This window comes from Eptatretus burgeri, chromosome 13, assembly GCF_056783735.1.
Source record: "Eptatretus burgeri isolate ZD-2024b chromosome 13, Ebu_testis_v1, whole genome shotgun sequence".
Lineage (NCBI taxonomy): Eukaryota > Metazoa > Chordata > Myxini > Myxiniformes > Myxinidae > Eptatretus > Eptatretus burgeri.
In genome coordinates this window covers 8,902,262-8,914,952 of record NC_140973.1, presented here as the reverse complement: position 1 = coordinate 8,914,952, position 12,691 = coordinate 8,902,262, and the positions used below count along the sequence as shown (strand labels likewise).

The following is a 12,691-nucleotide window of genomic DNA, read 5'->3' as shown; positions in this document are numbered from 1 at the left end:
CCGAACAATCACACCAGGAACAGGAAATGCAGTATGCACTTATGACGTACCTGTTAGTTAACATGTTATATAATAGGGCTGTTAAAGACTGCATGTGAAATGTGCCCCTTTTGCTCGGGGCCCAGAATACTGTCTGTCCACCTTTGAAATGTGAAAAAATGAATTCAACTGATGCTTTGATGCACTCGGCAAAGCCTGGAATTTATGACGTCAAGATATACTTGGCCAGGAAAGTTGAACAGTAGGTTTTAACTTTTAACCGCAACAACGTACGAACGATCACATTTTCCTTTGTACGAGCAGCTATTTCTAAAGCAATTGGTTATTTTATATGAATTGGATGTGCTTTAGAAAGGTCATGTTGGTTCTCTTTGTGAGTTTCAAAGCAAAAGAAATTTGATGACACCCAATTTCCAAGCCGTTTGCCATGTTGAAATGTTTTCAAAATTACCAAACCAGGTTTTTTTTCCTCCCTGTGACACGATGATTGCCAGATGTTTATAAAGAATATTGTTGATAAACATCTATAATGCAATGTTCTTTTTATTTCTTTATTGAAATTTGCCCGAGTCAAGGGTGAGAGCTACTCATGGTTTTTGGGTTGTAAACAGTACTGTAATCGGTAATCAGCACTCTCACTCACTCCAATCGGCCAATGCCGATTACCAAAAAATTGCCGATATTATGAAGCCGGCTGTGAAGCCGGTGAAACGTTGCCCTGAGACCGGGTGTGTTCCCACTTTTTTACTCAAATTAGCGGAGTTGATCTCGTTTTTACTTTTGGTTGGAAACACCTTAAACAAGCCCAAATGAGCTAGGATCTTCGTCCTCTTAATGATGACGTCATAAAAACGAATATGACGTCATTGTGATGTATCAGGTTTGTGATAAATTATCTGTGCTAATGCCCGGCTTGATTCCCGCAAACACAATTCAAACAGCTTGCCCAGTTTCGGAGATAATGGTAAAGGCGATTTCCATTAGCGGTGATATTATGTCAACTTTTTTCTAGGAAAAATTTCCAAAATCAGAGATAGTTACTGCCTGCGCGTGGGCTTTCTGCATATGCATGGTAAGTTTCACGAAGATCCGATGAAAACTCTGGGTTGTGAAACAAAAAATGTCAAAAAATAGGAATGACGTCATAAAAATTGATATGACGTCATAGTGATGCATCATATGTGCAGTAATTAATCTCTGCTAATGCCCTGTTCGATTCCCGCAAACAGAATTCAAAAAGCTTTCCAAGTTTCGGAGATAATTTTTTAGGCGATTTCCATTAGCAGAGATATTTTGATGTCATAACTTTTTTTCTAGGAGGAATTTTCAAAATCGGAGATGGTTACTGTCTGCGCAGGGTATTTGTAGCCGCGTCACGTTTCGAACGCTGGCTCTAAGAGAGCTCCGCGTTGTTCTTCTTCTTCTTGTTCTTCTTCTTCTTCTGGTGAAGACAAAACCTTTAGGACGCGGCTCTTGGACACATTTGTCCTTGTTACATATATACGCCAAGTTTCAGGAAGTTTCGATGAAAACTGTAGGCTGTGAAACAAAAAAGTCCACAAGAAGAAGCAGAAGAACAACAACGTGAGTAAGACTGAGAGATCCTCCACGAGGATATAAAAAAGTCCACAAGAAGAAGATGAAGAACAACAACGTGAGTAAGACTTAGAGATCCTCCACGAGGATCTAAAAAAACAACTAATAATAATAATAAAAAAAAAATGTGTATACACTATATGCAGTTTCATCTTTTGTTGCCTTATAGCCTGGAATTAAATTGCATTAAATTTGACTTTTTCCACCTTTATTTGCACATCATAACCCACAACTTTCAAATCAAAAACAAATTCTACATATTTCAGAAAATTGATTAAAAATACAAAACTAGAATATCTTGGTTGGCTAAGTGTCCACCCCACCTGAGTTAATACTTGGTGGAAGCACATTTGAGAGCAATTGCAGCTGTAAGTCTGTTGGGATAAGTCTCTACCAACTTTGTACACCTTGATTTGGCAATATTTGTCCATTCTTCTGCACAAAACTGAACAAGCTCAGTGAAGTTGTGTGGGGAGCATTTATGAACAGCAATCTTCAAGTCATGCCACAGATTTGATTGGATTTCAGTCGGGGCTCCGACCGGGCCACTCAAGAGCATTTATCTTTTTGTTCCTTAGCCACTCCAGTGTAGCTTTGGCTGTGTGCTTCGGGTCGTTGTCATGCTGAAAGGTGAACCTCCATCCCAATTTCAATTCTCTTGCAGAGGGCAGCAGGTTTTCCTCAAGGATTTTTCTATATTTTGCTCCATCCATTTTCCTTTCAATCCTGACAAGTGCCCCAGTCCCTGCTGACGTGAATCATCCCCATAACATGATGCTGCCACCACCATGCTTCACAGTAGGGATGGTGTTCTTTGGGTGATGTGCTGTGCTGGGTTTGCGCCAAACATAACATTTTGCATTTAGGCCAAAAAGTTCCATCTTGGTTTTGTCGGACCACAAAACATTTTGCCACATCACTTTCGACTCTCCACAGTGGCTTTTTGCATATCTCAAAAGGGACTCAAGGTGGGCTCTTTTGAGTAATGGCTTCCTTCTTGCCACCCTACCCTACAGGCCAGACTTGAGGAGTGCTTTGGATATTGTTGTCACATGCACATTGTGACCAGTCTTTGCCATAAAGGCATGTAGCTCTTTCAAAGTTGCCATTGGCCTATCGGTGGCCTCTCTGATTCTTCTCCTCTTTACTTGATCATCCACTTGGGAGGGACAGCCTTATCTAGGCAGGGTCTTGGTGGTACCATACACCTTCATTTTCTTAATTATTGTCTTGACTGTGCTCCAAGGGATATTCACGACTTTTTAAATATTTTTTCTACCCATCCTCTGATCTGTGCCTTTCCACAACTTTATCCCAGATGTCTTTTGAAGGCTCCTTGGTGCTCATGGTTGAGTCTTTGCTTTGAAATGCACTACCCAGCAGATGAAACTTACAGGAACATCTGATTTTATTCTGAAATAATCAGAATCACGACAATTTGCACAGGTGGAGGCCAATTAACTTTGGTGTGTAATTTTGATTGTGAATGATTGTCCATGAGCTAATTTACAATTGCTATGACAAGGGGGTGGACACTTATCCAACCAAGATATTCCAGTTTTGTATTTTTTATTAATTTTCTGAAATTTGTATCTTTGTTTTTCACTTGGAAGTTGTGAGTCATGATGTGTAAATAAAAGTGCAAAAGGTCTGATTTAATGCAATTTAATTCCAGGCCATAAGGCAACAAAAGGGGAAAATTTTCAAAGGGGGTGTAGACTTTCTATCGGCACGATACACTGATGAGCCAAAACATTATGACCACCTGCCTAATATGCTGTTCGTCCTCCGTGTGCCACCCAAACAGCACCGACCCACCAAGGCATGGACTCCACAAGACCCCTGAAGGTGTCCTGTGTTATCTGGCACCAAAACATTAGCAGCAGATCCTTCAAGTCCTGTAAGTTGCGAGGTGGAACCGCCGTGGATTGGACTTGTCGGTCCAGCACATCCCACAGATGCTCAATTGGATTGAGATCTGTAGAATTTCGAGACCAGGGCAACACCGTGAACACTTCATCGTGTTCCTCAAATCATTCCCGAACAATGTGTGCAGTGTGGCAGGGCAAATTATCCTGCTGAGAGAGGCCACTGCCATCAGGGAATACCATTGCCATGAAGGGGTGTACCTGGTCTGCAACGATGTTTAGGTAGGTGACACAGGTCAAATTGACGTCCACATGAATGGCCGGACCTAGGGTTTCCCAGCAGAACATTTCCCAGAGCTTATCACTCCCTCCACCTTGCTTGTCGTCTTCCCACAGTGCATCTGGCGCAGTCGTCTGGCCATAACAATTTGGCCCTTGTCAAAGTCGCTCAGGTCTTCACTCCTGCCAATTTCTCCTGCATCCAACGCATCAACTTCAAGAACTGATTGTTCACTTTATGCCTAATATATCCCACCCCTTGACAGGTGCCACTGTAACAAGATAATCAATGTTATTCACTTCACCTGTCAGTGGTCATAATGTTTTGGCTCATCAGTGTATATTCCTAAGTATTTGCCTCTGTTTGAATGCCTTTACAAAGCCCACACAAGAATTTTAAAGTGCAATATGCCACCAAGGAGAATGTGCAGGTGCGGCGAATCAGCATTGAGAAAGCCGACAGCAATTAGCTTCACCACAGGAGCTCACGTGGCACGGCATGCGGCTTATTATTTGATCACGTGCTGTTCACATTAACAGCTGCTTACGAAAGAGAGACAACGCCGCCGAGAGACGTTGGAGGAGAGGGAGCTATTTTGAAGATGGTTGTTGTGCAGAATGGAGGAGAGTACCTGAAATCGGCAGGAATGACCTATTTTTGGTGCGGATCCCTGAGCGTTCCGGAGCTGTGATCATTTAATCCCCAGAGCAAAGAGGGCTCTGAAGGAGCGAGAGTTATGCCAGATGAGGGTGACCGTTATGCCAGAGGAGAAGGAGGTTTTGACGAGATAGGCAGAGAGAGCATCTTTTTGGGTGTCTTTGGGTGTGCAGAGTTGTATGTGCTGGAACTGTGAACTTTTAATCCCCAGAGCAAAGAGCCTAGCTTTGAGGAGTTTTTACTCCGGATTGTGCCAGAGATCTACCAATACGTCAAACTCTGCTCCAGGACTCCCGTACAGTTTGCCTCCAGGTTTGAAAACTACCTCTTGGTATTGTTATTTCTATTCCCTGTACTGTCTTCTTGTCGAGCGAATGAACAGGTCCTAAAATAAGAACTGATAAGAAATCTGTGGCACTTGGTTTGTTTGAGTGCGGTATAATTCGATCAAGATTAACGGGTTAAATTTACTGATTAATTTATATTTACGCCGCACACACGAAGCGAAAAGCAGGGTGAAGGAATTTATTCTTGTCCATCCGTCCGTCTGTCTGTCTGTCTCGTCAGTTTATGATCATCAGTTTATGATCGAGGAACAACTTGTTTAAATTGAATGTTATATTTTGAACACGAATCAGATAATGAATCCAAAGACAAGTCTGCCACTTCCCCGTACTTTGGCTCTGAATTCGTCCCGAACGCACACGTGCAGAGAGGAGTGAGATAATTATTTCAGTGTGTCTGCCTGCCTGGCAGTCAAACAAAATTGAAAATCATTCCAAAACAGGAAATGTATTGTTTTTAAGGATGTCATAAAGAACACAAACAACAGGCACAAATAACTAATGTAATGTGGTAGATCGGGTGATGTAATAAAAACTGGGTGAAACTGCGGTAAAAGCCAAAAATTAATTTATTTATATGCCTTTAAACCTCTTTAAACCTTCATTTAAATTGAACTATATACTTTAAATTATTTATATTGAATTGAATTAACATTGTCGGACACAAATCGCCTTCATAATGTGAAAGGGTGCATATAGGGATGAAGAAGAGGCCGCCGATATGGCTATGTATGATGCCTCCATCTCCTAAATTGCTCCTCATCATCATCTTATTGCAGTTTGTAAGGGTGGTCGACAAGACTGCTTCTGTGGTTGTAAACTTTTGGATTTTTTTTTTTAATCATCTTTAAAATCATTATTTTATTAAAATTGAAGCACGAGTATATACCTGAACACTGCACAGGGTATAATGTTCTATGAACTCTCCAGTTGTTTATTTATTACATCCTGGCTGTTATTGCTTCATGTAATTCTTCTACTGTGCCATATACTTCTTACGTAAATATACCTGGCTTTCGGGTTGGATTCTGCTGGTTATAGTTGTCTCATTTGGTGATTTCAGTGTCGTTAGACCAGTCAGCTCAATAAGGCTCAGGCTGTTCTAGCGATCCACGGTTGTTTGGCCAGATTAGAAAGGTCATGAGCAGTGATAAATGCATCACCTGGTTGAGTCCGCTGTCCCAACGAGTATTGCAATGTGACAAACAGGTCCAGAAACTTGCTCGGGGCCATGGACTTAGCTGGCGATTGTGGTTGTTTTGACACGACCTGCAGTACTCGAGCCGGGTATCCGGAATGGGCCTCGGATGTAACGATATATATATATATATATATATATATATATATATATATATATATATATATATATATATATATATATATTCAACCAAAGAAGCACACTGACTCTATGACACGACACTGACGTGTCATGTACATGAATTGTACAAACACATCACCTCCAAACTAAGAGGCATCTGCATGTTCAGACTAAGATTAAAGCCTATGGTCACAAATAGACGAAAGCAGAGATGTCGATCTAGATTTGGCCCTTGCTGTGGGCTCAGCAGGACAACATAATGCTGATCATTTATTCATGACAATATTAGGCTCGTTAATAAAGATGAATCGAACCCCTAACTTGACGAGGCAGCAGGACACAAATCGAGTCCCATCACAGCGCTTGTTGCACAACCTGCAAACAAACAAGTGTCACCTTCCTCACGAACACATTGTCTCTGCCCTGCTGATCACCATTCAAGTGGTCAGCATCGTGTCATCGAGTCATTGTGCTTCTTTGATTTAATTTAATATTCCTGGTTGCAAACATCTTGAATGGTGATATGGTGGCAAACAAACACCGGGAAGGTACGGGATAATATTGGGCGGTTGGGATTACACATTTTAAAAGGAAGAGGCATATCAAGCCAAAAAGTAACTCGATCTACTCTGCTAATCTAGTAATAAACAAGCCATTTGGATTACCCAACTGCCATCCTTCCCACCATTCCGCCCATCATTTCCTGCTGAATTGACCATGTAATAAATTTATGGAAGTGTTAGTTTGTGTCTTATTTGAGATAGCGCTCCCAGGATGACTGGTCCCGGTGCAGGCTCATACTGGTAGCCCTATATATATATATATATATATATATATATATATATATATATATATATATATATTTTATATATATATATATATATATGTATATATACACATACATACATACATACATACACCCTCTCAAAGGAGAGTTCTCTGCTCTGAAAGCTTACATTCAAGGACAACTTTTGGTCTAATTCTTGAAAAGCATCCAAACATGTTTTTTCCACGAATGGGATCTCAAATGGAAAATAATTCCACGCCATTGCTCATCAGTCTGTAAATCCGATTCCTTTGGACCTTTTGAAGGATGATGAAGTACGTTGAGTGAGTGCTTTGTTTTTTCTGGGCCATCTGTTTATGATGTATACAATGTCCACACAATATACAGTTTGGCTCCTCCTGTAAAATGTAAACAATATGGGAGAACATGAAGGATAATAACTGCTGCAAATTGACAGAACTCGGCAACGGGATGTGCATGACTCATTCTTTGTGCACGGCGATCCGGCCGTTTTCTCTGAATCCGCACGATCCTTATAAGGCGCGTATGATGACCCTTCACGAGCCGAATTCTTCGAACGGGGCACGTGACTCGATCCTGAGTGACGTCATCACTTTTCCATATACTGCCTGGGGCGGAGCGTGCTGGATAAGTCGTTTGGAAGGGAAGGATTGTGGTTTAAACACTTCGTAACGCAGGCTGATCAGTTACGAACTCAAAGAGAGGAGAAAGAGAGAGTATAATATGGGGAAGTCTGGTAAGTGTTTGTGTATAAATTATTTTTTATTTTTCACGGTACAGTATTATTCTTTGCTTGTCGCTTAGGTATAAAAGTAGCTTTTCTTGTACTCAGGCAGGTAATTATTTATACAGGTGACTTCAGTTTCAATGCTTCATCCCAACGTTCCGATGGGAATTTAGATGGAGCCACGCTGGAAATCCGCGGGTAAATAGCGGCTCGAACTGTTCACTTCATTGCGCTTAGGTTTAATTGCAAATTTTCGATAAATCACTAAATTTAAATATATCTCGGCTCTTTTATTAATCGTGGCTCTTTTAACCTCGATGTGGGGTGTTCAAAATGATCTCCGAACGAGATACCCATTGCATTCTAGCAGTTCGTCCTCGACTTGCAACATTAGTTTTTTTTTTTTGTCAATATAATATATAATTAAAGTTTGTAAATTATTTTTAATCAGAAACGACTCGTTATACTGTAATTGGATTTTCTTAGACTTCTGAATATCTTGTTCACAGAAGATTTTGAGCAGCCATCATGCATACTTCACATAAAATGATGTTGAAGAATATATATTACATACATACATACATACATACATACATACAGGGTAGTGTATGTGCCAAAGTTTTAGGTGTGGTAAAACGAAGGCACCTCTGTGCCTCATACGGTGGGACATACAAGTGGTGGGACATACATATTGTTGCGAATTCGCACCCGCCGGCGTGCGAACGGCCACGTAACTCGAATCGCGGCACGTCGCCCACCGGACGGAAAATTCTGTCGTGACCCTCTCGGACTAACGCTGGGAGCTAGTCACGGGTGGGCCTTTCGACCTCACCACGATCGTGCCAATCGGCCCCCGCGTGGGATAGGGTTGTTCGCCAAATTCGACCTACCTAAGTACCCACACAGAGGGTAGACTGGGCGATCGCACCTCGCCGCAGGTCGACTCCGGACACGGGCCACTTAAGCGACCCGTTCCGTACTATCGGGATAACCAAGCGGTGTTATCGTCGGCCTCGACGGTTCCGATTAATTATCGGGCGTATTAAGCCCACTACCAACCCTTTACGTGAAGCAAGATGGAGATTCAATTAAAGAAAAGACTAAGCGAAACGGGGAAAACAGTTCAACATGATGCACATTTATTCTGCGGCACACGGATAGCACACATATACAATTACAACAATTATGCACCCACAGCAATTGCAACAAAAGAAACACAACAATGCAGATCTACAACCGACTACGCGTGCACACGGCAACACTTAAGCAGTTTTACTTTACAGACGGCGCCAACAACACATTTACTCAAAAGTAAAAGAAAAGGCCACCCTCAAAGGCAAGGGGGCAGACGGGGCCTGTGGGCCAATAATTGTGCGGGACCTGAAAGAGTGGTCAGGTCCGCGAGACCGGGTGGATCCTACCCGTGTCTTTGTGATGAGCCACAAAATGTGGCGGCGCGGCGGTGCCCCGACTTCGTGCTCCTTCGCGGGTTTCGTTGGCACTGCTTGGAGTGGGGTGGGAACCGGGCCCCCTTTTCGCACTATCTCAGCGCGGGGGAAAAAGGGGGGAATTGTTGATGCTCTGGGGAAAGAGTATAGCTGGCTTGCTTGGGTCCCGCGACGAGCGATTCCACCGCGACCTCGTCGCCGACCGCCGTCTTCCTTGCCTCGGACCTGAGCTCTTCGGTCTCTTCCTCAATTCTCCTCAGCCGACTGCAGCAAACCACCTGTACGCCCCCGCCTCCCGACTCCACTCCGCGCTCCAACCCGACTCTGCCCCAAAACTCTCTTCGCCCTTCCAAGGCCGACTCCCCACTCCTCCAAGGCCGACTCCGCTCAAACCGACCCTGCCCAAACCGACTCGACCCAAACCGACTCTGCCGCCGCCACACTCTGCCGCTGCCACACTCTGCTCTCCAAAACTGACTCTACTGCCCCGATTCGCCTTGCGCTCTGCACTTTATAGGCCGGCAGGAGAACTTCTTCTTCTTCTTCTTTCGGCTGCTCCCATTAGGGGTCGCCACAGCAGATCATCCGTATGATCCGCATGGTGATTTGGCACATGTTTTACGCCGGATGCCCTTCCTGACGCAACCCTGGTCGCCTCTTACGACACACAGGGATATGGTACACCTATTTTAACCGGGGTATACACCGGCCCAGTATACTGGTACTCATTTCGCCGACCTCGGAAGGATGACAGGCTGAGTCAACCCCCTGGTGTATTAATTCAGTGGCCCAACGGGGCTTGAACTCAGGACCTTTTGGATCCCAAGCCACTGCCCTAACCACTGCGCCAACACCAGGCGCCGGCAGGAGAACCCATATGCAAATTTCTGGATCAGAACGAGCTTAGGGGTGGAGCCACGCTCACCCATTGGATGGAGAAAAAGGGGCGTGAACCTCCCCTGATCCTAGAATTTGCATATCCCGATTCTACACCGACGCGCCTGGAGGCGGGGCCAAACCGCCCCGCGCTTGCTGATTGGACGGATCAGAAGTGGGCGTGTAGCATTCCTAATCCGAATTCTCGTCGGAAAGGCTGCGTTTTGCACTCGCGGCTCGGTGCGTGTCTTGCACGAATCCAGGACAGCCCGACGCTCGATGCTCACAAGTGGTGCGGGAATGGCCGCAGAAGGAGAGGTGAAGGTGGTGGAGGGTTTATGGTGGTGATTTATGGCCATGGTGCCGTTTGGAATGGCGGTGATGCGATGTTTGCGGGAGCGAGTTGTGAAGGTAAAGATCGTGGCTGTTGGCGTTGTTGTTGTTGTGAAGCGGCGTTGTGGTTGGTGGTTGTTGTGTGATGGCGGTTGAGACGTGGTTGGTTCAAAATAAAGATAGAACAGAAAAACGGCTATCTCAAAGGGTCGCAGCCCGAATGAATCACATTTATTCCCTCTAAACAACGGGTTTGGGCTAACTACACATGTACTTACAGAGATATCTCACCTACGGGACCTGAATGGTGGTTTGCAAATTTCCTCAACCGCAACAATATGTATGATTCCCACCTTGAACCCTAACTTTTTATTTTATTTTATTTTATTATTACTTACGAAATCTAAAGATTTCGTAAGTATATTGATGCCTTCCGTTTCTGTTTGTTTGTTTGTTTGTTTGTTTGTTTGTAGGCACGATAACTCGAGAACGGAAGAAGCTACCAATGTCAAATTACACCACGTGATTCAGGAGGGTGATTGCTAGTGCTGATTAGATTTTGGTCAAAATTGGTCAAAGGTCAAGGTCACAGTGAGGTCAAACATAATTCCGTAAATTCATGTGGAGAAATGGAGATTTTTGCTTCGCTCGACGTTATGAGTTCGTTTTAACTTCGATTTTAATTTTGTCTTCGGTTTTTGCGATCGCTTCGGACGCTTAAAACTCGGTTGTCGAACTTCTGGTAAAAATCGGATGTTTTGGAAACTTTTTAAGATTCTTTAAAAAATATTTCACTCGACGCGTCACGGGTCGTCCCATGATGCAGTGTGCTCGAGCAGACACGTCGTTGAGTTACGTTAAGGTATAATATAATTGCGTGGAAAAATGGAGATTTTTGCTTCGGTCGACGTTACGATTTTTGATGGTTTGATAGAGAATCATCGTAGAAACTTCTGGTTTGCGTCGCTACCTTCTCGAGAGACAGCTTTTATTAGACAAGGTCAGAGGTCAAGTTGACGATTTCGTAAGTACCAGTCTATGACTGCTTGTTTGTTTGTTTGTAGGCACGATAACTCGAGAACAGAAGAAGCTACCAATGTCAAATTACACCACGTGATTCAGGAGGGTAATGGCTAGTGCTGATTAGATTTTGGTCAAAATCGGTCAAAGGTCAAGGTCACAGTGAGGTCAAACATAATTCCATAAATTCATGTGGAGAAATGGAGATTTTTGCTTCGCTCGACGTTACGAGTTCGTTTTAACTTCGATTTTAATTTTGTCTTCAGTTGTTGCGATCGCTTAGGACGCTTAAAACTCGGTTGTCGAAATTCTGGTAAAAATCGGATGTTTTGGAGACTTTTTAAGATTGTATAAAAAAAAATTTCACTCGACGCGTCACGGGTCATCCCATGATGCAGTGCGCTCGAGCAGACGCGTCGTTGAGTTACGTTAAGGTTTAATATAATTGCGTGGAGAAATGGAGATTTTTGCTTCGGTCGACGTTACGATTTTTGATTGTTTGATAGAGAATCATCGTAGAAACTTCTGGTTTGCGTCGCTACCTTCTCGAGAGACAGGTTTTATTAGACAAGGTCAGATGGACAAGGTCCCAACGAGGCTTCAAGTTGACGATTTCGTAAGTACCAGTCTATGACTGCTTGTTTCTTTGTTTGTTTGTTACTTACAAGGCACCACCCTCCATATGGTGCACATTTAAACGGACAATTCTTCAGCTACGTTTCCCGACTCTATCACATTAAGATGGACTAAATGCTCATACACAGACTGCCCTACACTACATTCCTATCTGTTCTCAGGTAATATTGTTGTGGTGCCGGATTCGGTGGCGAGGACGACCGCTAGATGGAGCAGTTGGGCCGTCTCCCACCGAACACCAGAATTGAAGGTCGTAACCTTTGGATAACTCCGAAGGTCACGGGTCCCTTAGTGGACCGTGGACGCCAATATTTCGACAGCGTGGGGTAGGGTTAATTGTCTAATTCCAGTTTACCTAAGTACCCACGCCGTCTAACTACTGGGGAAGCCACTCCCTCGGCCGACTTTGTCCGAACCGAGTCGCTATTACCGACTTTGATCCGGCATAACCGAGCGGGGATTCAAAGCCTGCCGGACCAAATGAACAATTTACGGCACAAACGGCCTCCCTATCTCTCAAGCTCGAACCATGCTCGGCCAATGAAAGAAAACACGGACAACGAACTGGAACATTTAACAGGGGTTTATTTACAATAATCGGGAAGGGAGACACATAGCAGACTTAATCACGAATATGCAGGAAAATGTACAATGGAATCACTTAAACAGTTCTACTTACAGACTGGCCACAGACAGACACACACATCCAAAAAGAAATTGACCTCGTGGGTCTTTATTTGGTCCTTCAGCCGAGGATAGTTCAGCTGGGGGTCAGAATCT

At 43.7% G+C, this 12,691-nt stretch overlaps 1 protein-coding gene across 2 annotated transcripts in view; it reads left to right on the top strand.

Moving 5' to 3' along the window:
- The window catches only part of GLIPR2 (GLI pathogenesis related 2), a 59,895-nt gene that overhangs the window by 12,484 nt on the left and 34,720 nt on the right, over positions 1-12,691 (top strand). The window contains exon 1 of one of the 2 annotated variants that reach the window (XM_085851032.1): positions 7,458-7,607. The exons of the other annotated variant lie outside the window; for it this stretch is intronic. Coding sequence (XP_085707158.1) covers positions 7,595-7,607 — 13 coding nt within the window. The 5' untranslated portion in view covers positions 7,458-7,594. Of the gene's footprint in view, positions 1-7,457; positions 7,608-12,691 lie in introns of those variants that run through there. 2 annotated transcript variants of the gene reach the window in all.